This window comes from Podarcis gaigeae, assembly GCF_964106915.1.
Source record: "Podarcis gaigeae genome assembly, chromosome: Z".
NCBI lineage: Eukaryota > Metazoa > Chordata > Lepidosauria > Squamata > Lacertidae > Podarcis > Podarcis gaigeae.
In genome coordinates, this window is record NC_139691.1 from 13,445,632 (window position 1) to 13,471,580 (window position 25,949).

At 48.9% G+C, this 25,949-nt stretch overlaps 1 protein-coding gene across 5 annotated transcripts in view; it reads left to right on the forward strand.

Moving 5' to 3' along the window:
- The window catches only part of LRSAM1 (leucine rich repeat and sterile alpha motif containing 1), a 29,408-nt gene extending 13,126 nt beyond the window's left edge, over nucleotides 1-16,282 (forward strand). For 4 of the 5 annotated variants that reach the window (XM_083721388.1, XM_083721390.1, XM_083721389.1 and 1 more), the window contains exons 12-25: nucleotides 1,132-1,254; nucleotides 1,828-1,967; nucleotides 2,814-2,858; nucleotides 3,543-3,613; nucleotides 4,444-4,543; nucleotides 5,732-5,819; nucleotides 6,376-6,450; nucleotides 8,151-8,231; nucleotides 9,883-9,978; nucleotides 10,308-10,406; nucleotides 10,588-10,719; nucleotides 11,244-11,325; nucleotides 11,549-11,682; nucleotides 12,168-16,282. In XM_083721388.1, coding sequence (XP_083577514.1) covers nucleotides 1,132-1,254; nucleotides 1,828-1,967; nucleotides 2,814-2,858; nucleotides 3,543-3,613; nucleotides 4,444-4,543; nucleotides 5,732-5,819; nucleotides 6,376-6,450; nucleotides 8,151-8,231; nucleotides 9,883-9,978; nucleotides 10,308-10,406; nucleotides 10,588-10,719; nucleotides 11,244-11,325; nucleotides 11,549-11,682; nucleotides 12,168-12,293 — 1,392 coding nt within the window. In that variant the 3' untranslated portion in view covers nucleotides 12,294-16,282. The remainder of the gene's footprint in view (nucleotides 1-1,131; nucleotides 1,255-1,827; nucleotides 1,968-2,813; nucleotides 2,859-3,542; nucleotides 3,614-4,443; nucleotides 4,544-5,731; nucleotides 5,820-6,375; nucleotides 6,451-8,150; nucleotides 8,232-9,882; nucleotides 9,979-10,307; nucleotides 10,407-10,587; nucleotides 10,720-11,243; nucleotides 11,326-11,548; nucleotides 11,683-12,167) is intronic. The other variant, XM_083721391.1, reaches the window with a different exon arrangement.
- The last annotated feature ends 9,667 nt before the right edge of the window (nucleotides 16,283-25,949 follow it).

A 25,949-nucleotide genomic window follows, 5' to 3' on the forward strand; every position in this document is an offset into this window, starting at 1 on the left:
TGGCCCTTCAAGATTGCTGGAGTACAGCTGCCATCATCCCTGAGCATTGGGCATGCTGGCTCAGACTGATGGGAGTTAAGGGTCCAACAAGATCTGGAGGGCCGCAGGTCCCCCCCTCCCAGTGTAAAGTATTGAAATAATAAAAAATGCTTCAGCCAGAATGGTTGCCAGAGCACCTTACACAAGATGAATAGCAAACAGTCCTTAACCTGCAGGTGTATAATCTAAGACATGGCACAAAAGGAATGAAGAGAGAAGAGGCAAACAAGTAAGCTCATGCATTAGTTCTTACAAAACAAAAAAAAATTCCTTCCAGTAGCACCTTAAAGACCAACTAAGTCAGTTCTTGGTATGAGCTTTGCATGCACACGAAAGCTCATACCAAGAACTGACTTAGTTGGTCTTTAAGGTGCTACTGGAAGGAATTTTTTTTGTTTTGACTATGGCAGACCAACACGGCTACCTATCTGTAACTAGTTCTTACAAAGTTCTTGTGACAAGCAGCTTGGAAAGGAAAGGGTTTAAGGAGAGAGGAGGAGCCCAAAGTGAGCTGGTTTGCCAGTTGAATTGATGGAGTAGGCACCTGCTGTCCCATCTTACTCTGTGCTTTAGCTTGAGGGATTAATTGCCCACCGGGTGACAGCTGAAAGGGGAGAGGAAAATTAAATGGAAGATGAGGTGGCAGAGTTGTGTCTGGACTATACCACTTCAAACTGCAGGTGTTAGCTCATACAATTGATTACTCTTCTGCTCACACACGCACTGCATCGCTCCCAAAGAAAAGTAGCATATCTAGCCTAGCTTTTCCATGGCATACTAGATTTCTACATGCATGAGGATTATCTATTGGGAGGGATTTTTTTCGAAAAAACTTTATTTGTAAGATTAGATAACAACAAGCAAAAAACATGCAGGGGGATAGCCCTTACTATATTTTGTGTGGGTGAGCTTTCAGTTAGGCAAGCTCTTTCACTCCCCCTTGCCCCCACCTGCAGTCTGTAGTCCAAACACAGGTTTGTTCACTTCCATCTGCTGTTTATGAACACACAAGCCCTGTCTCTCGCCATGCACCAGGAGGAACACTACAAGCCACATGTTCACAAGTTTGCATGTTTTGTTGGTCCTTCCCAGGAGCAGAAGATGCAGGAGAAGCTGGAGTTTGAGCGCTGGTTGGATCTGGAGCAGCGAGGTCAAGCCCAGCTCATGCACCAGAGCCACGCCCAGAAAGGGGAGATCCTCCAGAGCATGAAGGAGGTATCTTGTCTGTCTCCCTTTTCTACCACCACCCCGGACCCTTCTGTTGCTCTGTGGTTAAGCTACTCAAAAATATTTCTAAGTAAAAGAAAATGAAATAGGTTATCCTAGGATGGATTGATAACTGCCCTGTAGGCAGTGATGACTGACACCCTTTGAGTCTGGTAGGGCGGAAGGCAGGGAGCCCAACAGTAGATGGCGCCAGAGTCAATGACAGGTGGAGACTGCTAAGTACTTTTGTCCTCATCCTCACTGCTGAGTTCTGCAAGGGGCCACCCAGAGACTAAGAAGGAAGAAGCTGGCAGGCGGTGCTGCTACCCGCTGAGCTGGTTGCAGGTAGGCGGGTAGGCTGGGGAGGCAGTGCCCCATTCACTCCGATGGACCAGCCTCCACTGCCCATAAGAGAGGTTCATACGTCTGCTTATTGTGGTTGGGAAAATGTGCCATTCTGAGGAATCCGGATGTAGGCTTACCCTCGGGTCGCAAGGTCCAGGGAGGCCTCTGTGGGAGATGAGGCTGTCCTGGAGATCAAGTGAAACGGTCCTTTGATGCTGTTCTCCTCTTTACTTGCAGGAGCAGGTGAGGCTGGAGCAGGGCCTGACCCGGCACCAGGAGCGCCTGGGAGAAGAACGCATGAAGCTGTTGGAGCAGCTGAAGCAGATGGAGCAAGGGGTCTCCGGCCGGATCAAGAAGCTGCTGGAAGAGAACCAGAGGTCAGAGGTGGTGTTGAGCAATAGTCACGGGAGCTACGCTTCAACTCTTGACTGTTTTCACTCCCAGGCTGGGTTTATTGCACTAAGGCTCAAAGACACCTGGGCTGGATTTTCAGAACTGATGGTGTGACTCCAGACAAAGAGTTCAGTTAGGGCTGGGGAACATCTTTAGCTGGAGGATCATGTTTCCTTCTGGGAAGGTTTCCAAGGGCCACTTGCCAGTGGTTTGTGGGGCCAGAGGCTAAAATAGGTGGAGCATCACATGCAAATTATATATTGGAACTCACACACACAGCTCTCTGTCCTCCCATCTAGTCAACCAAGAGGCATTATTAGAGTTCAGGGGCACATCCCAGCCAGGCAAAAACACTCAAGAATTTAAGTAGGGCTGGCAAGGGGGTTGGCTGGGGTGAGTCCCAAGGACCAGGCAGAGAGGCTTGGAGGGCCAAATACAGCCTCTGGGTCTGAGGTTCCCAGCTCTCAAGTTAAGAGGTCAAACAGGAGTAGCCCTGTCAAGACATCCCTGATGTTAGCAAAATTGATCCAGGATTTTTTCCTTTGAAAGTAAATCCCAAGAGTCATGGTCTGGAAACACCAGACCCTTCATAGCGGAATGAGTTTTTCTCTCGCTATCTTTTACCAAGATCCTTCACCCTGTTACTTCAGCCATGATTTGGTTAAGGTGGAGAGTTTATATAGGACTTTATATAGGTTCCACTCCATGCTGGTTCTCAGCCAAGCGCTGGTCCAGACAGATGGCTGCATGAGCTTCCCCCCTCCTCTTAGAACTGAACCAGGACTAATAATGCCTTCTGGCATTTTTTTCCCTCCTTGCTTTCTTTCTAGGCAAAAGCAGAGCTCTGAGATTCTCAAATCTCTGGAGAATGACCGGTGAGTGTCCCAGATGCTCTTGGCTGGGTAAGGAGTGGGGAGGATGATGCCTTTGCATGAGAACATAAAAAGTGTTGCCTGGGTCAGGACAATGGGCGGTCTAGTTCAGCATCTTGTTCTCACAGTGACTGGCCAGGTGCATCTTCTGACCGCCACCAGCAACTCTCTGTACTTGGTTCCCAGCACCTGGCATTCAGAGGCATTCTGCCTCCATTATAGCTTGTAGTCATTGATAGCCACCGGGGAAAGGCCATAGCTCAGTGGTAGAACACCTGTTTTGCATGCAGAAGATCCCAGGCACCATCCTTGGAATCTTTAGGTGGGGTTGGAAAAAGCTCCTGGAGAGTCGTCGTCAGTGAGTGTAGGCAATAGTGAGCTAGATGCACCGAAGGTTTGACTTGGCGTAAGGTGGCTTCCTCAGTTCCTATCATCTTTTCATCCAAGAGTTTGTCTTATCCTCTTGAAAAATTTCACATGCTATGCATAAAAATGGGAGATGACCATTGCTTTCATGCCCAGGCTTCCCAGAGGCTTCCGGCTGCCCCCTGCTGGAAACTGGAACACTAGGTTTGATGAGCCTTCATTCTAATCTAAACAATGAAAGAGGCAGGCCAGGCCTTGCCATTGGCTGACACTTGAGGGAAGGGCATGCAATGGCTGAATCTCTCCCTTTTCCCCTGCCAGGATCCGGATGGAGCAGCTGATGGCCATTACTCAGGAGGAGGCTGAGCAGCTGCGCAGGAAGGAAGTGGCCTGTGAGTGTGGCTGTGGGAGTTCTGGGTGGGACACTTTACACCCCAGGCATAGAACTGCTCTTGGCTATGTTGATTTCTACAGAAAGCACATGGAATATTGTCCCACTTAACATGCCAGGGTGGGTGGGACAACAAATGTAATGTAAATTTTTCATTTTGTACCATAGCCTATTTTTTACATACACATGCACACCACCCCCCTCTGTCCTCCATCATGACAAACAAGGTATTTTTAGAATTCAAGGAGACACTTCAGCCAGGCAAAAGCCCCTGAAGCGGGCCAGAGTAAGGCGTTGTGTCTTGGGGAGGATTCTGAGGACCAGGCAGAGAGACCTGGGATGCTACATTTACCCCCTGGGGCCTGAGGTTCCCCACCCCTGGCTTAGTGCATGGAAGAGATTGTTAGGATGCTTTCGATCCAATCTTAAGTGAGAGTGCTGCCCGCAAAATTCTGCATGAATTTCCAAAAACTCTCCAGGGTTTTTCACCATTGAGGTTTCTGTACTCTGTATTTCTTCCCCCATCAACAGCAAGGGCACTGCCATTTTGGTTCCTCCATCTCTAGTAGCAGACACAACGCTTCCCTACCTACCTAGTTCTGCTCTTTCATGTCTCCTGTACACCCCGCCCCCCAGGTTTTCCTACCTTTGCTAAATTGTGGAATGTTGGAGGCAGGGAATGGATTTGGAAGCCTCCTGAGCTGCTTCCTGATCTCTGGAAAATTTTGGTGCTATTCTAATGTGCGGGAGGAGACAGTTTTTGAACAGGCTCTTATAAGCTCAGGAGAAGCCTCCAGGGCCCTGACTTCGTGCATTTTCTTTCCTCCACAGCGGCCATGCAGCAGATGCTGGCCGAGACCTATAAGAACAAGCTCCTGCAGGTGGCTTATGAGTCACGCCGGCAAGATCTTGTCAACCAGACTTGTTCCAGGTACTCCCAGAGAGAATGGGGCATTTCTCTGCTTTGTGGGGAGGGGCCATGTTATTATTATTATTATTATTATTATTATTATTATTATTATTAAAATCTAACCTTTCATCCAAGAAGCGTAATGTGCTTTCCCTCCACTTTTTATCCTCACAACAATCCTGCGAGGTGGGTTTGTCTGAGAGAGAATGAGTGGCTCAGGCTCACCCAGCAAGCTTTGTGGCTGAAGGGTGATTTGATCCCAATTCTTCTCCCACAGGCTGACTTTCTGTCCACAACACTGTGCTTGTAGAAAGGGAGGTGATGCTGTTGTTTTTATTTGTGTGTGTGTATTGCTGTGATTAACAAGAAAAAGGTTTGATCCATGAGGTGAAATGTTTCTGCTTTCACCTCACTAGCTGCTCTGGCTGGAAAGGCGGAGCAACCAGTTGCTTAGACATTTCGATTCTGAGGGCAGTAGAAATTATGCCACAGGATTAGCAAAGAGTGCACTGGCCACCACATGCCCTCAGCCAGGAGAACAACATCAGCATCACTTAGCTTCTGCAAACAAAGCCCTTCTGAACGTTCAGTCTCAAAGCTCTGTAAGTGCCACTTTGGAAACGCCGGGCTTTCGTGTTTAGTGGAATAGCTGGCAAAGGTGGAAGCCGAAATGTTTTGCCACATAAATAGAACCTCTGTTTTGTTAATCACAGCAACGTATAGATTATGTGAGTGCAGGGGTGGGAAACCTCTGGCACATGGGTCAGTCTTGCTCCCTACATCCAGGGAGTCTAATTTGGCCCATGATGCCATTCTGCTACCTGTTGATCAGCTGACATCACTTGCCATTTAGAGCGATTGGAAGTCTGACATGGGGGTGTGAATGGGGGTGGGGGGCCCCTCCATCCCCATGTGCCAGAACCCAAGAACACCATGCTCACACTGGCCCTGCTAGAGTAAGCCAGAAAGGTGGAGGGAGAGGGAGAGGGGGAGAGAGAGAGCATGCTTGGCATATTGGCTCTGTTCCCTAAACCCACTGGAGTTAGTTTGGTTCCGTCCTCTGACAGGCTTTGATTTTTTCCAAATGTACTGATACTAGTGACTCCTGTCCTGACAGCCTCTAAAGGTCTTCCAAAGCGCTTCTCACCCTCAGTTTGCCTGTCTCCCGAGAGACAATGGTGGTAACCCTTGGAATGTTTTCTCTTGTAGCCTAGCCAAGATGGACCAGAAGTTCCAGCAAATCCTAGCTTGGCAGGAGCTGGACCAGAACAAAGCCATCAGCCAGATCCTACAGGAGGTATTTTGCTGGATATGCGTGCAAAAAGGGCAGCACATCTGTATGCAGGATGGGAGAGGGTGAGCCAAAGCAAAGTATGGCAGGGGGAGGGGGAGAATCAGAGCTGTAGAGTTGGAAGGAGCACAAAAGGACATCTCGTCCAACCCCCTGCAATACATACCAAGTCCATCTAGCTAAGTTGTTAGCTCTTTCTGTGCTTTGGCCCCAGGTTAGTCTTGGAGCACTTCTGGGTGGGAAGCGCTCTCAAAAGAGTTCCCTTGCCCCTTTTCATCACAGCCCACCACTCTGTTTTGGCTTATATACACAGTGTTTTCTCTCCTGTTCTGAAATAATGATTTCAATGTATGAGTTGCCTCCTATGAAGCCATTATGGTTGGGACTGATAGGAGCTATGGTTGAAAACGTCTACAAGTAGGCAAGGTTTGTGGCAACTGGAGTAAATCTTTAGGTGATTTCTCAAGGCCCACAACAATGGGGCCTGATGTTATTCTGGTTGGAACATGTTCCCCAAATGGCCAAGTGTGCTCTCCTGAACTTGCATGCTCTGTTTTTTCAGAGTGATATGCAGAAGGCTGCATTTGAAGCCCTCCAGGTGAAGAGGGATCTCATGCACTGCCAGATCAGAAATCAGGTGAGTGGAAGTCATGGGTCTGCAGGGACTGGGATTGGGTGGGATGAACAGTTGACAGTTTCTCACTTGGTCCAGCTTCCTTGGAACAAGGGGAGCTCTCTGGGGCTCTGGACAGCTGAATCCTCTCCCTACCTTCCTCAGGCCCAGGAAGGTCTGCCTCATCTCTGGGGGCAGGGGGGAGGGGCTCCGTTTGCATTTCCATCCCACGGCAACCCATGAACAGCATTATCTCCATTATTACAGTGGTTGTTGTGTATAAGTTTCTTCATTCATTTTAATTTGTTTCTGACCTGCTTGTCAAATCCATTCCGGCCAACTTGGAACACATTGCTTCTTAAGGTCAGGCTGTCCCCCACCAGGGGCAGTGAGCTGTTGCCAGTGGTTTGAGGTGGTAGAGTCTGCAAGGTTGTCGACGCTATCCCCCCACCTGACCCTTAGCACTTGGCTACCTGGGGTCCCAAGGCTTTTTCTTCTGCCCGGGGAGAGGGTTTCCTGAGAGGTGCTGGTGTTTGTGGTCTTCCCTCTTCTCTGGTGGCTTTGCTGAACTGTAACAAGCTCTGGAATCTGCATCCGGTTTCTCTCAGAAGCCTCCTGGATGCTCAGTGGCTCACGAGTGATCCTAGGCTGGCCAGCTAACTAGTGGGAAGAGCCATAGCAGAGTGGCAGAGCACCTGCTTTGCATGCAGAAGGTCCCAAGTTCAATCCCCAGCAGCATTTCCAGGTAGGGCTGGGAAAAGACTCTTTGCCTACAGCCCTGCAGAACGGCTGCCAGTCAGTGTAGACAATCCTGAGCTACAGGAGCCCAACGGTTTGACTTGGATAAGGACGCTTCCTATGTTCCTAAGCTACCTCCACTTCTAGAGTGAAGTGGGGGGTGTCTTTATCTCAGGGCTGGGGCAACCTGTGACCCTTCAGCTGTTGCTGGACTCCCAGGTCCCATCAGCCAGCATGACCAGTGGTAAGGGACAATGGGAGTTGTACTCTGCCATCAGCTGGAGAGCCACAGCTTCCCCCAGCCCAGGTTTATCTCAGGTGTGTGAAACCTTGTGGCTCTCCAGATGTTGCTGCACTACAACTCCCATCACTCCTCACCCCCTGACTGTGCTTGCTGGGGCTGCTGGGAGTTGTAGTTCAGCAGCATCTTGCGGGCCAAAAGTTCCCCAGCCCTCCTTTAGCTGAAGGCTTGTACCTGGCCTTTGAGGAAAGAGCACCTCAGTTCCCAGAATAAGGTTTCCCCTTGGTTTTAGGAGAGCAGGGTATTTCGTCGTGATTTGTCAGGGGAGGGGATTAAGGTGCATTTCCAAAGACTCTTTGCAGCAGGCTTTGTTTATCCCCACATCTCTGGCCAGGGTTGATGAGAGTTGTGGTCCAGAGCATCTGGAGGATTTCAGGTGGGTGAAGGCTGTTCTTGAGGATCCCACCTGCTGTTTGCACATCACAGCATCCAGCTGGTCACCATGAGGACTCCCTTCCCCAGAATGAAACCTCTCTTGGCCCCACACCAGTAATAGGCAAGGAGGGTGCTGTGGGAGAGACCTCCAGGTGCTCAGCTTAACTCTTCTTGGGCCAAATGAGTGCTAGAAACCACAGCGATGCAGTTATAGGACCAGAGTGCGAACAGCAGAGAGTGGAGCCCTTCCCGATGCAAGTAAAAACCAAACAAACCTCCCCCTCCCCTCCTTGTTTCATCTTCTGCCTAGATTAAATTAATAGAGAGAGAGTTACTGCAGCTGACCCAGCTGGAGTTAAAGAGGCAGCAGTTGGACACAGAGGCACTGCAGGTACGTCAGCCTCTTTTGGACCTCTCCCTCGGCTCACGTTCTTCCCGCCCTGCTCTTCCTTCTGCTTTCTGAGGTGTCTTGATGCTTGAGGCAGAAATTTGGGAGATGGGATGGGGGGATTCCCTGGTTCCTGCCTCCTGGGGCTTCATTTAGCACACGCTGCAAACGCTACTGCTTTTGGAGACCTGGGGATCTGTAGGAATAGCCTGCTGTAGTGTTCAGAGGGGGAAGTGGTGGGTGGGCTGGCAGGAAAAAGGGATTGAGATCTGCTGAGCATTCCACATTTTCTGCATTTTTGAATTTGAATTCTTTTCTTTCTTTTTTTTGTTGGTTTTGCTTCGGTGTGTTTTGTTTTTGTTTTTTGGTTGTTCTCAAATCTCCACTCCAAAAGCAACATCCTCAAAGAGCACGCCATCCTCTCCATTTGCTCTCCTCAGCCAGCGGAAGACAGGCTGCATTAATCACAATTAGTATCCCTGCTTTTATTTTGCAAGGTGGGGAAAAGTGGTGGGTTGGGGGGATCCAAGCAAGGTTCTGGTTTTCAGAGTTGCAGAAAGATGCTCGAAAGGGGGGGGGGGTCAAAGCCTGCTGAAATCTCTGAAGCCAGGGCAGGAGCTGAGCAAACTGAGCAACGCTTTGCCCCGTGGCTAGCAGAACAAATGGAGTGATGCAGAATTTCGGCTTCCATCCACTCAAGTGAGGGCAGAGAATTTGGGAGTAGCCAAAAACCATTTGGGGGACTCCGCATTAGCCATCCTTGTTGTAAACCAGGCGAGGGAGAAACCTTTGGGGGGCCCCAGAAGTTGGTGGATTGCCGCTCCCATCTCCTCCTGGCTGGAAAACATGCTGGCTGCTGGGGCTGCTGGAAGTTGCAGTTCAGCAACATCTGAAGGCCACAACAAATTGCCTCCCCACCTGCTTTATACAAACCTCAAACAGAAGGTTCTGTATCAGGGTGAGGGAACCTCTGGCGCTTTTGTGACCCAGCTTAGCTCCTTTGAACCTGTGCTGCATCTGGAGGTTGGGGAGCAGGCAGTGGAATATAGAGATGGGGGGAGGGTGCATCCAGGATGGTTCAGGTCAAACTTCAGACCCTAGAGATAGGACGATGTTTGCATGCCGCCTTCTAGCCTTGGGGGTGGGTAACATTTTACAGCAGTGCTGCTTCATGGGCAGCCTTCCAGGGACCAAATGCCAGTGGCGGGTAGGTCCAGAGGCAAAAGTGGGTGGAGCAACTGGTGTGACTCTTTGTTCAGTATGCGACATTCGAGTAGTGGAAAAAGTCAGAGGTTCACACGCAGACACCTCTCTCCCTCTATCTCCATCAAGGCAAGCAAGAAGCATTATATCCCAGTTCATGGGCACATCCTGGGGTGGGGGGATGCAGCCTGGGGAAATAGGGCATGGCTTGGGGAGAGTCTCAAGGGCCAGGTAAAGACAGCTGAAGGGCTGCCTTCAGATCCCAGGAGGCCTATGGTTCCCCATTGCGGATGCAGGCTTGAGCATCCCCCAAAAGGTGGCTGGAGCAGCCTCTGCTTTGGAAGGCTTGCACTAAGAGGAAGAGCCAGCTGCCTCCTCTGGGGGCAGCCACTTCCACTGCTGCACGACCCTCATGGTGCATGCTTCCTAATGCCTGTGTGCTGCGTTTCAGGAGGCAATCGCAGAGCAGCGGCAAGCCCTCACCTACCTGCTGCAGCAGCTGTTGAAGGAGAAGAGGCAGCGGGAAGAAGAGCTGCAGGCCATTTTGGTAAGGAGACAACTCACCTGTAAGCGGGGCTAATTCTCTCTTCCACACACACACACACACACACACACACAGGTTCAGCCTTCTGCCCATTTCCACACCTGGTGGCTTTGCCCCTCTCTCAGAGGTGCTTTGGAGGAGGCCAGGTGTCAGGCTACACTCCTGGAATCAGCAAAAGCTGCACATGGCAATCCTTTGTTTGCTTGTATATCCCACCTTTCCCCCAAAGAAGCTCAAGGGAGGCATGCATTTGAACCCTGGTCTCTCCCAGATCCTAGTCTGACACTCCTAATTACTACACCACCCTGGCTCTCTGTTTTTCTTCCTTGCAGAGGGAGCTGGAAGCTAAGAGTGAGACAAAGCAAGAGAACTACTGGCTGATTCAGTACCAGCGGCTTTTGGACCAGAAGCCCCTTTCACTCCGGCTGCAGGTGACTGGCTAGCAGAAGTGCTGGGGTGGAGAAGGTTGCCTCTTCCGTGGGCTTCACTGGGTCTAGCAGCCCCTTATGGTTCTGGCCTCCTCTTTCACCTGCGGCAGGTTCCAGGCTTCCTGGGTCCGGGTTTCCCAGTTAAGAGGCCACCTGGTAACACTGCTGTCCTTTTTCTTTGAAGGAGGAAGGACTGGAACGGCAGCTCGTGAAGCTCCTGGCAGACCTGTCAGCCGACCAGTACACGCCCGTCTTTGCACATCACCGGATCTCTCTCAAAATGCTAAGCGCCATGGTCCCAAGTGACTTGGCCAAGGTACGTGGGGAAGGTTAGAGCAGGGGTGGGGTGGGGAACCTCAGGTCCAGGGGCTGGATGCTTCTTTTAGGGCCTCTCTGTTCAGCCCTCAGAACTTTCCTCTGGGCCGCACCACTGGAGGCTGGGCATGTGGGGTGCTCCTCCCCAGCTTCAATCTGCCCTCAGTCAGCCAGCCCCCACCTGCATACCTTCTCACAACCAGTCCAGGGGGTGGAGGTGGCACAACCTCTCACCTTCACCCTGCTCTTAAGTCTCAGGGTTGCTCCTTGCAGGGAGAAGGATGGGGACAACCTTCAAATGAGTTGATTCTGCCTGCGATTGGCTCTGGCTCTGCCAGGCATGAGCTGGCTCCCCCTACCATTTGGGCTCCCTGCCAGTCTCGATGCCAGTCACCCGCCACCTTTCACCGGACTGGACCGTAATTTGAACTGATATAGAAGTTCCACACACAGTGAAATGGAGAGAACCATGCTGTTCAGAAGGCTCCTTTCTGCGCTCTGCCATTTGCTTATGTCCTCTTCCAGATGGGGATTACAGAGACAGGCCTGCAGCACTCCATCATCCGGAAGGCACGAGAGATCCACGCCGTGGCTGAAACCATCCCAGGTAACTTGTTGGATCCTCTCTCCTAAGGACATAAGCTGCCTTGTACAGTTGGAGCAGAGATTGAGGTTTAGCACAAGCTCCATTCCCCTCGCCATCTCTCATGAGCTTGGGGGGGGGGGCGTTGGCATTCTTCCACTCCATTTTCGCCCAGCTCATCAGCAAAGCATCCACTCTGCATACAATTGCTTGTTCTCAGTGCCCAGCTCCTTCCAATTGCTTGCAGAGTTGCTGAAGCCTACAGAAGAGGCTGAGCTTGCTGCTCCAGGGACCAGCAGAGAGCCCCCCACCGCCATGGCTCCTTCTGCCCCACCACCAGAAGAGCACTGCTGTGAGTGTGTGGTCTGCATGGAGCGAGAGGTAGGTTGACCTCCACCCAGGAGCTTTGAAAGCTTAACCTGCATGTCAGGCAGAGTCAGTGATCCTCAGAGGCATCAGGGAATTAGTGTGACACAATGGAATGTTACTCCATCTCTATGCCAGGCTATAGAAGGACTTCAGTCCTAATCTGTGATGTTTCACAAAGCCTAATCCAACAGGGCTCCTCTGATGATGTTATTATCTTGTGCCTGAACTTGCTTTTTTCCTCCTCCTTCCCATCCTTTTTTCCTTGTGTGTCATGTCTTAGATCTCAAACCTGAGAGAAGAAACTGCTTTGTTTGTCAGATGCTCTGGCAGGCTTTGTTGTGGAGGTATGGGGATGAGGATGAAGCGCAGGATCAGAATGCTTTGGAATAAAACCCTGATCTCTGATGACGTGTGCAAGGGGCAGGTGGCGAGGAGGCCCTGCTGTTGGTAAGAGCTGTGGCCCTAGCATTTGCCTCTTCTTCTTCTCTTTCCCCCAGGCCCAGGTGGTATTCCTGACTTGTGGCCATGTCTGCTGCTGCCAGACCTGCTCCGAGGCCCTGAGCACCTGCCCGCTGTGCCGCAAGGACATCGTCCAGCGCATCCGTCTTTTCCACAGTGGATAGCCCCACATGGGGACAGCGTCACTCCCATCATGTGCCCGCTTCTTCCCCCTCAACCTTGCGCACTGGGTTGCCAGGGGTGGGGTGGGCTGAATGGTTCTTTTGGCGTGCTGTGTAGGCCAGTCCGGGATATGCACTACCTCCTTGCTCTTTGTCTGTGAAACCATCACCATCCTCTGCTCAAAGAGCATGGCTGCAATTCTCCCCCTCCCCAACTCTCAGCTGTTGGCTTGTAGCTGCTCAAAGGCCAAGATGGAGGCACATCTCCAGGCTGAGGGCAGAACGGTGCTTGCAGTTCCTGAAAAGCTACTCTCACGTTTTGGGGAACAGGCAAACACCACATCTTCTCTGGCAGCCTGGCAGGGGTTATTTAAAGATGCCAGTCCCAACCTATGGGCAGAGTGGGTTCTAGGAGCTTCAGTACAGGAGAAGAGAGTCCCTGCTGTCTGCACACCTAATGAATCAGGGCTGGCGTGTGTGTGTATATGTATATATGTGTGTGTATTTCTGTGGCTGGGTTTTAGGCCACTACTGGCTGAGCTGTAGCAGCACCCAGTGGAGCAAAAGTGCCTGGAAGCTAATCCCATCTGTCACCCTGGGAGAGAGTGCTTGGTGATTCCCAGCCGTCCAGCATCCAGCTCCCAATCTATACCACTTTGAACTCTTTCCAGGCCAGTGTTTTAAAGCTGCCACCCCCAACCTGGTGCCCTCTAGCTGGGATGACTGCATTAAGGACCCCACAAAGGGTGGGTGGGTAAGTCAAGCAAGAGCCCTGGTTGGGTGGAGGTCTCGTCCCACCCACTACATGTTTTTCGCTAGTGGAGTATGTGTGTGTTTGGTTCATCATCCCTCTCGGTTCATTGGTCAGTAATTGACCTTGATAGTCTGCCAAGGCAACATCTCCTCCAGAAGAAACCAGCCTCCACCCGGTTTTGCTTGGCAGGTTTCCTGGCAGGAGAAAGTGGACACTCGTATTTGCAACTTCCAAGAAACAGGCCCCTGAGCCTTTTTCACTGCCTGACCGCTCACTCACACTCATCGCCCTGTGTTCTCTTGGAGCCAGGTGAGTGAGGAAACCTTTTGGCTTCTTCTGTCATTGCTGAACCACGACTCCCATCTTCCTCAGCAAGCGTGGCCTGCACCCAGGGATTATGGGAGTTGTAGTTCAGCCACAACAGGAGGGCCAAAGGCTCCCTACATCTGAACTACATGACAGCCAAGAGGTGAGGTCTGTCCTTTTTTTAGCAAAGTCAGCTAACATGAAGAACAGTACAGTGCTTTATTCTATCACAGTTTTCTCCAAAAGGATCTGCAAATATTTTATAACTAAAAGGTAAAATGCATTAGAAGAATGAAGTGTTGTTTTGCCTTCCAGGAAGCCTTAGTCCCAGTGCAGGTGTGGAGATTCTTTGCCACTCCAAATGAGACTGAATTACACCTGTCATCATCCTTGGCCTTTGGCCATGCTTGCTGGGCCTGAGGGGAGCTGTAGTTCAGCAATGCCTGGGGAGTCTAAAGTTCCCTCACGCTTACAAGGAAAACGTACAAGGAAAATCAAGAGGGGAGAGATTGGCAGTAACCTTATGGAAGGGAGGCCTTGCCTATGCCTGGTCATGGAAGCTGTGCCTCAATAATCCCTCTCCACCCACCTACCCACAATTCCTTGCTCAGGGTGATTGGTTCCCCTTCCAGATAAGGGATAAGGGGCCTTGAGTCCCTGTCAGGAGAAACAGCAGGGTACAAATATAGAACAGAACCACAGAATTGTAGAGTTGGAAGAGACCCAGAGGGTCACCTAATCCAAACCCCTGCAATGCAAATATCTCGACTAGATCATACACGACAGATGGCTATCTAACCTCTGCTTTAAAACCTCCAGTGAAGGGTGAGTCCACAGCATACTGAGGGAGACCATTCCACTGCTGAACAGCTCTTAAATGTCAGAAAGTTCCACCTGATGTCAGAGTCTCCTTTCTTGAAGCCACTGGTATTTGTGGGGGCTGGGTTTTAATAGGTAGCAGAGGATACGTTAATTGCAATTTATCCCTCCACACACCCATGTTTGTGGGCTGAAACAAAATAAAGCATAGGAATTAGTCTATAGAACTTTGTTTTGAGCAAGTCCAGCTAACAAAGTAAGCTGGCTTCCCCCTTCTTACTCCACTTAAACAAAAAAACAGGCAGCAACTTGTAAAGTAAGATTTACTTACTTTATAATCATGCATAGGTTCACAGCAACAGTAGCAGTAAAAACCATGCAGGCAAAATACGGTATATTTACAGTATAACCAGCTTCATGCATGTGCCTAAAACTCGAGCTAGCAGAAGCATGTCTGCATCCATCGCTAGTCAAAGGGAGAGCGAGAGCTACATGAAGTACTATATGCTTCCTATCCAGGAGAGGAACGGAAACAACACCACACAGCCAATTATATTTCTATGGTCTGAGTATCTGCCTTTCAGTAATACACCTCTATGGTATTAACCGCTTCTCATACTAACTAGCAAGAATGCATTTGTTAGGTTTGTCTAGCAGACAAACGTCTCATGTGGCTTTTGCAGTTTGCAGATGGCTATAGTATCTCCTCTCAGTCTCTTCCAGGCTAAATGTACCCAGCTCCCTCAACCATACTTCATTCAGCAGCATATGGAGGGCCAAAAGTTCCCCACCACCAGGTTTCCCAACCCTAGTTTGATGTTTCAGGGCTGCAGCATGGGATTGTGCTGGCTTCACCCATCTCTCACATGCTGCTGTGCTCCCAATGCCACCACATCTCCGAAGAACCCTGCTGGGAAATCGGGCAAGGCCAGACAGACCTGTGTGGCAGTTGGTGTGCAGTGTGGGCAGCACAGATTAGTTGGGGGTCTGGGCCCTCCCAAAGCAGTGGAGGAGAGATGGGTCACTGCCTGGGTATTTGCTGTGGGGTGAGGAGCACAGCAAGGCCTCCAGGGAGGGTTTCTCAGTCTTATGCCTTGTGGTCTATTTTTGTGGGATTGCAAGTGGCAGGCCATGGGGTGTGAGGAGCCTGTGGTCCCTTAAGCTGTTGCTGGACTCCTACCCTCATCAGCCATAGCCAGCATGGCCAACAGCAAGGGATGATGGGAATTGTAGTGCAATTCACTCTAGAGGGCCAAAGGTTCCACAGCTCTATGTCAGGTGAGCCATACCTCTTCTTCCTATACTCCTCCCACCTCAAGACAAAACCAATTAGCTTTGCTTCTGAAGACAGACCTTACAGGGAATTTTTTTATGTTTGGTGGGTTGCAAATAAATAATAAATTATTATAATGTTATTTACCAGTCAATGGGTCGGTGCTTCAAAATTGCCTTCCCTTCCCCATCAAGAACCAACCCTGAGACTTGAGTTCGAATCCCTCTACTCACAAGGTCAGGATGCCTATGCTGGGACCTTCACTTTCTCCCAAAGAACCTTGCACACCGTTGCCCCTTTCAGTGGGTGCAGAGAGGCTCTCCTTTACCCTCCACCCACTCACAGAGCCAAAATTTGCAGAGGTGCCCTGGGGGAAGAAGACACCATTACAGTGGTACCTTGGTTTATGAACTTAATCCATTCAGGAAGTCCGTTTTTAAACCAAAACCGTTCTTAAACCGAGGCGCTCTTTCCCTAATGAGTCCTCCCGCCGCTGGTGCCCTTCCACTGTTCAGATTCAGTTCTTAGACCGAGTTAAAGTTCGCGAACCAAGACACTATTTCCGGTTTTGTGGAGTTTGTAAACCAGACAGTTCTTAAACTGAGGTACCACTGTACACATAAATCAGATATAGGCCAGTGGCCCACTTTTGCTTTGCCCTTGTTAGAAAGGATCATTGGCCTCTGCCAGGGACAGGCAGTGGCTTAGCTGGAGCAACGACCCCTTTGCCATCATTGCACGTCTTGCACGAATCTCTGTTTCCCCCAGTGTTGGTCTGTTTTTATGTGATTGTCTCACATGTATCCAGCAGAGAAATAAAAACTGGGTATGAAACTCAAACTGCATTGTCTCTTCCTGTTCCCTTAGGGTAGACAGATGGGCAGGTATCCAATGGTTGGCAGAACCCCTGGAACAGATTTAGGGTACATACACACTGGGCAAAGGGAGGGGGAGAAGTTCTTGAACATGCGTGAAACCTTGTACTAGCTGAATTAGTTACCTAGTGCTATATTGGATGCAACTGCAGAAAGAGGTGTGTGTGAAGTGGTTCCCAAACTTTCCCCCTGTGGACCACTTGAAAAGTGCTGACAGTCTCAGTGGACCACTTAATGGTCTTCCTGCCTGCTGTAGCAGCTGTAATGCATGGTGCTGTACATTTTTTGTTGTATTTATATTGCTCCTTTTGTTTCTTGCATTGTATTTTATTGCATTTCAATTTGAATTCAACCTGTGTTTTACGGGCCAACTGAATGAACTTCATGGACCCCAGTTTGGGAACCCTTGGCTCAGAGCTGCAGCATTTTATGGGATAATCCATGAGATTGATAGTGAGGCTGAACCTTAAATGAATAAATAGTTTCATATTGTAAAAAGGAAAAAAGAATTATTTATTTCATGGCTGAGGAGCTAGCTCCCCTTCCCACCTCCCTGGTCTACCAGAACCAGAAGTGGTATGAAGAGGGAGGAGCAGACACAGGCATGTCAGCAGAGTCTCAGATCGCTTTAAAAGAATCCAGGGAAGGAGGAAATTAAGGCAGCTGTGGGAAGGTGGGGGACCTTCAGGCTCCCCAACTGCCTCAGGGGCTTGACCTATTGAGAAGAGTTGCTGTGCTCATTAGGCTTGGCATCCTGAGCAGGCCTTTTTTCTTCTATTAAAGAGTTAACTTCACTTACTCCGTATGATTTCTTGCTGGCTGGCTCACTGAGAACCAACTACCACTGAAGGAGCATGGTGTGTCCTCCACCTCTCCTCTAACACCCCCCACACTAATATCACACACACAGGCACTGTCCAGGATTCACAATGGCACCCAACATCCAAACATCAATAAAGACCCCCCCCCCCATACCTTGAGCACTCCTGAGCTGAATCTAGCGATCATATCTCTACTTGTGGCTTACCATGTGCCACAAAATGGGCAAAGTCATGCCAAACTGAAATTTCAGTCTGCCATCTTGATTCAAAATGGCACCCAACATACAAACAGCAATAAGGTCTGCCGCCCCGCCCTGGGAACCCTCATACCAAGTTTGGTATTATGGATGGAGAATTGTCCAATTGTATAGAGGGCAAATGGGCAAACTATTTCCCAAAATATCAGTCAGGTCAACATATTCCTCCAGCATGACACTGAAAAAGTGGGGGTGAGAGGGAGAGTTAGACTCCCCAGAGTTGGAATTAATAGATGGCAGAAAAAGCCAGTGTCTTGTCAATTTCATTTAAAAGCTGTTAAATCTTGACTCCCAGCTTTTGGGAGCAGGAAAGAAGGGGTTGGGAAGCTGCCTCAAAGTTGCTTGACCACATTCTCCCAGTTTTTCACGCTTGGTTGGGAAGCTGGACTGTCCTCTTTTTTCAGGTGCCAAGCACCACCAACCGCCCTTTGCCTCAGCTCCTCACTGCTGTTTACACAAAGATGCTAAAGTTGTCCTCCAGCCAAGCCACTGAGTACAACAGTTGCAGCTGGGAAAGGTCCTCCTGCCAGCCACAAAAGAATAATGCTTACTTAAGGGGTGTGTCTTATTTTGCCTGGAATGCTCCTCGTTGCTTGTGCCCAATCGATGTGATTTAACTTTCCAGCAGTTGAAACTGGTTCATGAGGCCGAATGGCACACTGCCCCACCAACCTCAGACTGCTCTCAGCCTGTCCCCACCTGCCTTCCTCTGCTCTCCTCTCTCAATTGACCTCCATCTCCAGGGCACACTTCATGACATCACTGGGGACTGCCTTTGCATCTCAGGTTTGGGCCCTGTGTTAGTGGGAAATTGGAAGGGGGGTGAGATACTCCCCACTGAGCCCCAGGTCTCCAACAAAGGAAAACAGGAAAAGTGTCAATACCAAATGTAGCGATTCACTGATAAATGTATTTATGCACTGGCTCAATGGGAAAACTTTAGAAATTCATAGGAAATCACTCATTGTATCAGTCTTCTCCGTTCCAATGGATTTAGGACCCAGGGAAGGGAGGTATAAGGGGAGGGGTGAGTGAGCCCACCATAATTCCCGAGATGTACATACACCTCTGCAGGGCCTTCCCAAGGAGTCATGGCCAGTGATATCCAACCACCTCAATCACAATGCCTATCCATCCTATAGTGCGATGAAGGTGGACAAGACAGAGGGGTGTATTTGATTTGACTCAGGGACCAAGGAGCTGTAAATACTTTCCTTTGTACTGGGATGGGAGTAAGTGTGAAAGACTATATTTTACGTGACAGGGGTATGCCTGGATCTCAGGTTCTACCCAAGACCACATCTTTTCTGTGACGGATCTATGATGTCTCGATGATGCATCCTGAGATGTATTATGGGAAACTTTAAAATACGGATGTAACCATTGATGGGGGCTTCTGGCTGCTTTGTCTTTGTGGCAGTGGGAAGTCTTGTTGCAACAAGAAAGATCAGGCCAGCTGGCTGCTGTTTTGTTTCTATCACCTGGCTAAAGTCTCTTGCTTGTGACGCTCAACCTGAACTTATGGGAATCAAAGTTAGGTGATTGTGGGGTGCTCCAAGGACTCCCTGTTACACCTGAAATGGAAGGGTCAGAACTGACAACCCTGGTGAATAGCCTTTGCTAATATGTAAGTTTGGAGTGTGTGACAGGTGGGGTGTGTGAAAGAGAGAGATCGAAGCTGCGAAGCTCTTTTGTACAATAATTATAATGTTGGAAGCAGGGCTTTTTTCAGCTGGAACTTGCTGGAATTCAGTTCCGGCACATCTCAGGTGGGCGCTATCACTGGCAGAGGAAGGGGGGTGCAGTGGGTGTGGCTTGCCCCAGGTGTCATCCCCATAGCTGTCAACTTTACCATTTTTTTAAGGGAAATCCTATTATTCTGAATAGGATTTCCCTTTTAAAAAGGGAAAAGTTGACAGCTATGGTCATCCCTGAGGGGGGGTGACATCTCTGCATCGCCTCCCTGGGATGCTTCGCTCCATCCCTGTGGACAGCTAGCCCTGCTCCAGGGTGCACAACATGTGCACCGCTCCAGGTGCTGGAGCAGCTAGCTCTGCCTTTGGGCACCATTGCCATTCTAAGAGAATGAGGGAGGTGTTCATGATGAGTTCTGGCACATCTTTTTCTATAAAAATAGTACTGTTTGCAGAACCTCCAAGTGTCCATATTTACCAGGAATGTGTGGGAATGTTCAGGGATGTAGGAGAGAATATATTGTTTAATGATATCCTTTCTAACTTACGTTAGCAAGTTCTATATTTTAGCAAAGTTTAAACATTCCACTTTAAACACATATCAGTTTGCTTATTGCAGGCTCGTCTGAGCCTCTCTATATAAGATCCCTGGTAAGATCCCTTATTGTCCCTCTTAAAAAGAATAGACACAACAATATTATTAAAGTAGTTTACTCACTTCATTCAGTTCACAGTTGGATCCCTGAAGGCAGACTTAGGTTACAAAAGTGTGTGTGTGTGTGTGTGTGTGTGTGTGTGTGTGTGTGTGTGTAACTATCCAATAAGGGAGTTAGTCCCAAGTGACAAGCAATCACTTCTGCTTGCACGTAGAGAAACAAAAATGGAGAAGAAGCAGCAGAAGGAGGTGTGCTCCCCTGTCCAGGTTAGGTCACACTCACCTCTAGTCACATGCAGAGGAAGTTTGTCCCAGCTCAGAAGGAAACAGGAAGTTTTCTCCTGGCTTAGGAAAGGAGTACGGCAAGGCTGTATATTGTCTCCCTGCTTATTTAACTTATATGCTGAATTCATCATGCGAAAGGCTGGGCTGGATGAATCCCAAGCCGGAATTAAGATTGCCGGAAGAAATATCAACAACCTCAGATATGCAGATGACACAACCTTGATGGCAGAAAGTGAGGAGGAATTAAAGAATCTTTTAATGAGGGTGAAAGAGGAGAGCGCAAAATATGGTCTGAAGCTCAACATCAAAAAAACGAAGATCATGGCCACTGGTCCCATCACCTCCTGGCAAATAGAAGGGGAAGAAATGGAGGCAGTGAGAGATTTTACTTTCTTGGGCTCCATGATCACTGCAGATGGTGACAGCAGTCACAAAATTAAAAGACACCTGCTCCTTGGGAGAAAGGCGATGGCAAACCTAGACAGCATCTTAAAAAGCAGAGACATCACCTTGCCAACAAAGGTCCGTATCGTTAAAGCCATGGTTTTCCCAGTAGTGATGTATGGAAGTGAGAGCTGGACCATCAAGAAGGCTGATCGCCGAAGAATTGATGCTTTTGAATTTTGGTGCTGGAGGAGACTATTGAGAGTCCCATGGACTGCAAGAAGATCAAACACATCCATTCTTAAGGAAATTAGCCCTGAGTGCTCACTGGAAGGACAAATCGTGAAGCTGAGGCTCCAATACTTTGGCCACCTCATGAAAAGAGAAGACTCCCTGGAAAAGACCCTGATGTTGGGAAATATTGAGGGCACAGGAAGAAGGGGACGACAGAGGATGTGATGGTTGGACAGTGTTCTCGAAGCTACAAACATGAGTCTGACCAAACTGCGGGAGACAGTGGAAGACAGGAGTGCCTGGCGTGCTCTGGTCCATGGGGTCACGAAGAGTCGGACACGACCAAACGACTAAACAACAACAACAACAAAGCATGTTCATTCTAGGAATGTTGTACTTGACTGCTATGTGTTTCACATCCCACAGAACATTCCTGATTTAGAGAAGCCGTCCTGTTTTCTGATTTGATCTTGGAATGTCCCACTTTTCCTTAGGACACCCTATTTGCATTGGATAAATGTTGGAGGGGATGGAGTTATCCGACCCCTGAGCCATCTGAAGGCAATCCTGTATAGGGAAGTTTGTTTAATGTTTTATGATGCTTTTATATATGTTGGAAGCTGTCCAGAGTAGCTGGGGCAACCCAGTAAGATGTGTGGGGTATAAATAGTAAAATTATCATTATGGAATGGGAAGTCCCTATTTTAATTGGAGAAATGTTGGAGGGCATGTGGTTGAAGGAAGTAGCATGCTCGTGTTTTTTTTAAATCTGTGAAGCAATGTGATAGGAATTTTATGGTCTTAGATATATGGTAATGTTCATAAGTGTACCAACCAAGCACCTACATAGATCAGCACAGCAAGACCACCTGGAACCATTTTGATTCCTAAACTGAGTACCGGTAAATGTTTTCTTTACAAGGTCAAAGTGGGAAACCTCCCCATTGTCTCTTTCCTCACAAATCCTGTCTTAAGGGCACATTTAAGATATGAATAGGGTGTGAGCCTGTGGCATGGCCCAGGAACTACAAAAGAATGGCCAGGCTCCCCAGGCAATCCGATCAAGTAACCTGCCAGACAGGAGATAAACAAGGACAGGAGAAAAACAACATTTAAATTTTCTTTCTGGTTTTAGACCACCTTTTTTGTGATGTAGGTATGATGTATCTGAGGGGTGGTCTTAGGTTACACCCCTTCTGTGATGTATGTATGATGTTTTTGGGGGTGATGTTTTTGGGTGCCATTGTTCTGAGTTCCTCCTCTCTCTTGCGGGTGAGGGGAGCACCCTGTTGCAACAGACCAATAAAGATCAAGCTTACTAGCTGCTTTGCTTCTCAATATTCTCTGGTTGGCCCCTTTATTTTCTCCTACCAATAGGGAACCTATGTAAGGATTCTATATGGGCTCTTGGATTACCCCATAAGGGAAAAGGGCAATTTTTGTTCACAACAGCAATGAATGATATTCCTTAGGCTGGCATGCCTCACAGCCAGTTCCCAGCACTGACCCCACCCCAGCTCCATGGAGAGAGATCCCTTCACAAACAAAACAAGCTGGTTTCTGTTAACAAGTCATCAATTAAGGATTAAAGTTCAGCCTTGGTGTCACTTTGGAATACAAAGATCCCGCCCTTATCTGCCAGCCAGCAGCCCTCAATTAGCACACTGGGGCACTGCCCTTGGTATTTAGCTGGGTCAGAAGTCTTTGAAAGCCACCTGGAAGGAGTCTGTCCCTGGATTCCGAACTATTTGAGCTGATAGACAGGCAGAGGGCTCCTGAGTCTCAGGGGTCTCTGGCTTTGTGGTCTTGGGGTTCTCAGTCAGAATCCTGAAGCAGGGGAGCTGGCAAAGAAACCATCTCAAAGGCAGTAGAAAAGAGAAGAGATGGCGCTTTTGCTTCCTGCCATTGATTTGCGGCCAGAAGCACGTATGGTAGAATGTGGGATTTGCTACGAGACCTACAAGGAGGCTTCGAGTGGGCAAGTGCCAAAGTTGCTGTGGTGCTGCCACTCACTCTGCCTAGCCTGCCTGAGGAAACTGGTTTGCCAGAACATGGCCTTCTCCTTCGTGGTCTGCCCATTTTGCCGCATGGTGACCCTTGTGCCGGAAGCAGGGCTCCAGGCCTTGAGGAACGATGAAGCCCTTCTGCGTGAGATATCTCCTCAGAGAGAGTGGAAGTTGGAGGACAGAGAGGAACTGGGAGACAGCAAAGACTCCCCGGGTGCCTTGGACCTGCCTCTCAGTGACTCAGTCCTGACTCTGGACATGGAGTTAAACTACCGGACCGGCTCTCCTATCTTCACTGTCAGTGGCATTGTGCCGGTGTATCCAGCAACGGGTTTCCATTCAGGGCCGGGCTTCCAGAGTTGGTTCCATGTGCAGGAAGTGCAGAACCCTGTCTTGGTGGAGCTTCCCCACAGAGCCTCCTCCCGAGACTCTGAGGCGCCTGCGTCTGTGGAGAACTTGAGGCTTTGCTTCGCTGTGACCATCATTCTCCTCATTGTCTCAGTCTTCTTTGCGCTGGTCTTCTTCAAGTAGGGAGGCTGGGAAGGCAGCCTGGGGAAGACATGTTCTCTGCCAAGAGGAAGAGGCACTTTGTGGGTCTTGGTACCCAGAGACAATTCTCCCCAGAGATGCCTGCATGGTACCATATTTACATCTCTTCAGGTGCCAGGCAAAAACGTTCCTTTTTAACCAGGCCTTTGGCTTTTAACTATCAATGGCTTGATGGTTTAATGTACTGTATTTTTCTTTTCCCCCTGGTTTTAACAGACGTATAGGGTTTTTATGCAAGTCATTCTCTAAGCTGCTCTGAGTTGCCAAAAGGAGAGGGATACATTAAATTAATAAAAATAACAATAGTAATTTAGGCATCTGTATGCAGCTTTCCAGCAACATTTCTTTTTTTTTTTTTTTAATCCAATGCTTTCTCAGGATTGTGGTTTAGAATTACTTAGGGGTTTAGAGAAGTTTTATCCAGCAGCCCCATCCCTAATGGTTTTACTCAAAACAAGCCCTGTTGGTTTACCATGCATTAGGTGCTGACAGTACGCTTAGGATTGCAGACTTTGTTTGCAATGGCACCAAGGTGCTGCCAGCAAATCCAGCTTTGATCTAGCTGCATGGGTCATACAAGGCATATTGTAAAGAGCCCAGCTGGCTTCCAAAGTGCTTTGCTTTCATCTACCAAGAAGCAAAGACAGACAGCTATTGAGGGAAAATATTGAGTGAATCGGCAGCATCATAATCCTGGACATTCCAAACAGTGCTGGTTTGCCCAGGAGGCAAAGTGAGGCAACCACTTAGGGCGTCAGGATCCACAGAGGCAGCAGATTCAGCCTTCAAGGAATGCATCTCCCACTGCTGCTGCTGTGGTGAGAGCAACAGCTATGGCTCACTCCTTCCTGCTCTCTGGGGTCTCCTGCACTCTGCACCCAGCCAACGTGATTCAGAAAGTGTCCCTTTCCTGCCCATGATGGCCTTTGAGTCCTGCTTCAGCAGTTGGGTAAGATTGCTTTGATTCCCTCACTTGTCCCAAAGGTAGATCTTTATTCCACTTCTTATTTCTGATGCAGAACTTCACTCACCCCTTCTTCCCTGGCCAGGGGGTGGCACTATTTGTGGTTCGCTTCAGATGCCGAAATGTCTTGGGCTGGCCCCAATTCCAAGATACATCATAGCGAACAAGAAAAGGTGATCTGGGTCCAGATTCTAAGCAGCAGGAGATGGAACCGGCTTTGTAATCAAGCAGCTCCTGCCCAGGCTTGGTGTTTTGGTGATGTGACAAGCCCAGGTTGAGTGTAGCCTATGGCAGCATTTGATAGGAGAGACCATTTCATCCCTGCAATGATCTCTTGACCTATAGCTTTCTGACCATCTGTCTAGGTATATGTATGGTACCAGGGTTTGCAAGCCCTAATGAACAGCTGAAGGCAGGAACTGGAAACTGCCATTAAAAGTTGCAGCATTTAGTTTTTCATGTAGGGAAAAGGCAAGTAAGAGGTGACAAAATTTTTCTCCCTGTCTCATAATACTAGAAGTCATAGGCACCCAATAAAGCCAAATGTCAACAGATTCAAGACATACAAAAGAAAGTAGTACTTTACACAGCACATCCCTAAACTATGGTACCCATTCCCACAGGAAGCAGTTAGGAGATCCCTGAAAGCGCTTCAATTGCCTGGCTGTTTTGCAACAAACCCCTTTTTCACAGGGAACTCTGCCCACTGTTGCACTGTGAACAGAACAACGGGTCTCCTACAGTTCCCAGAAATAACTGTTGCTGCATCAGAGTGCTTTAAATGCAGGTTGTGACTACAGGGGTGTGTCAGGCCAGTTCTTACGGACTCCTTAATTTAAGGAAAGGGGCTCCACAAAATTGCTCTATCCCCAGTGTGAGGTTTGCCTGCCTCCCTGATCATCAGCATTCCAGGAGGTACTGCAACACTCCTGTTGATATCTTGAGGAGAGGTGGCCAATACAAAAAAATGTTTTTAGGTGTTCTAAATTTTTGTGTGTCAGTTTATTGCCTTGTTGTCTGCTGTACTGGGCTCCTTTGGAAGGTGGGATAGAACTGTAATGTAATAAATAAAAAGTGTTCACTTTTGCATTTTATGTAATCTTTCACATGCTGTAAAAGCTGCTTTGTGGAATCTATCTAAACATCAGGCCTCATTCCAGGCTGGCAAACAAAATCCCAGCTCAGTGAATGTATGAAGTAGAGCCAGTGAGGGGGGTGTACTGAGGAGATTCAAGGGGATCAGAAGGAGGGCTGCAGGTGGCCCCTGGGAGCCAGAGCTTCCCCTTCAATCACAGAAGCTGCAGCAGATTGGTTCTGGTTGTTCTAGTAGGAAAGACTAGAGCCAGCGATCAGAGGTAGCAGACAGCTTACAGCTCAACTGGGAAAATCTTCAAGTTGTATTAGCTGTTCAGTGGTGGGACTACCTGCCTCAGGATGTGGTGGGCTCTCCTTCCCGGGAAATCTTTATGCAGAGGCTGGATTGTGGGGGAGATTGCAGTGGCCATGGCTTCCTGCATTGCAGGTGCTACACTGACGGCCTCCAAGTCAAGATGAGGACCAAGGCACCGCCTTCTGCATATCCTGAGTTCATCATTCAACCTTTGGGCAAGCCACTCTCTGTTTCAGCCTCTCCATCTGCAATACGACGAGATTACTAATACTGGCCTCCCTCACAGGACTGGTGTTAATTCTTACCGTATCAGGTGTATGTATGTGAAGCACCTAAGGTGCCCTATAAATGGTGAGTGGGTTTTTGGCATAGTTAATCATGCAAATACCCCTC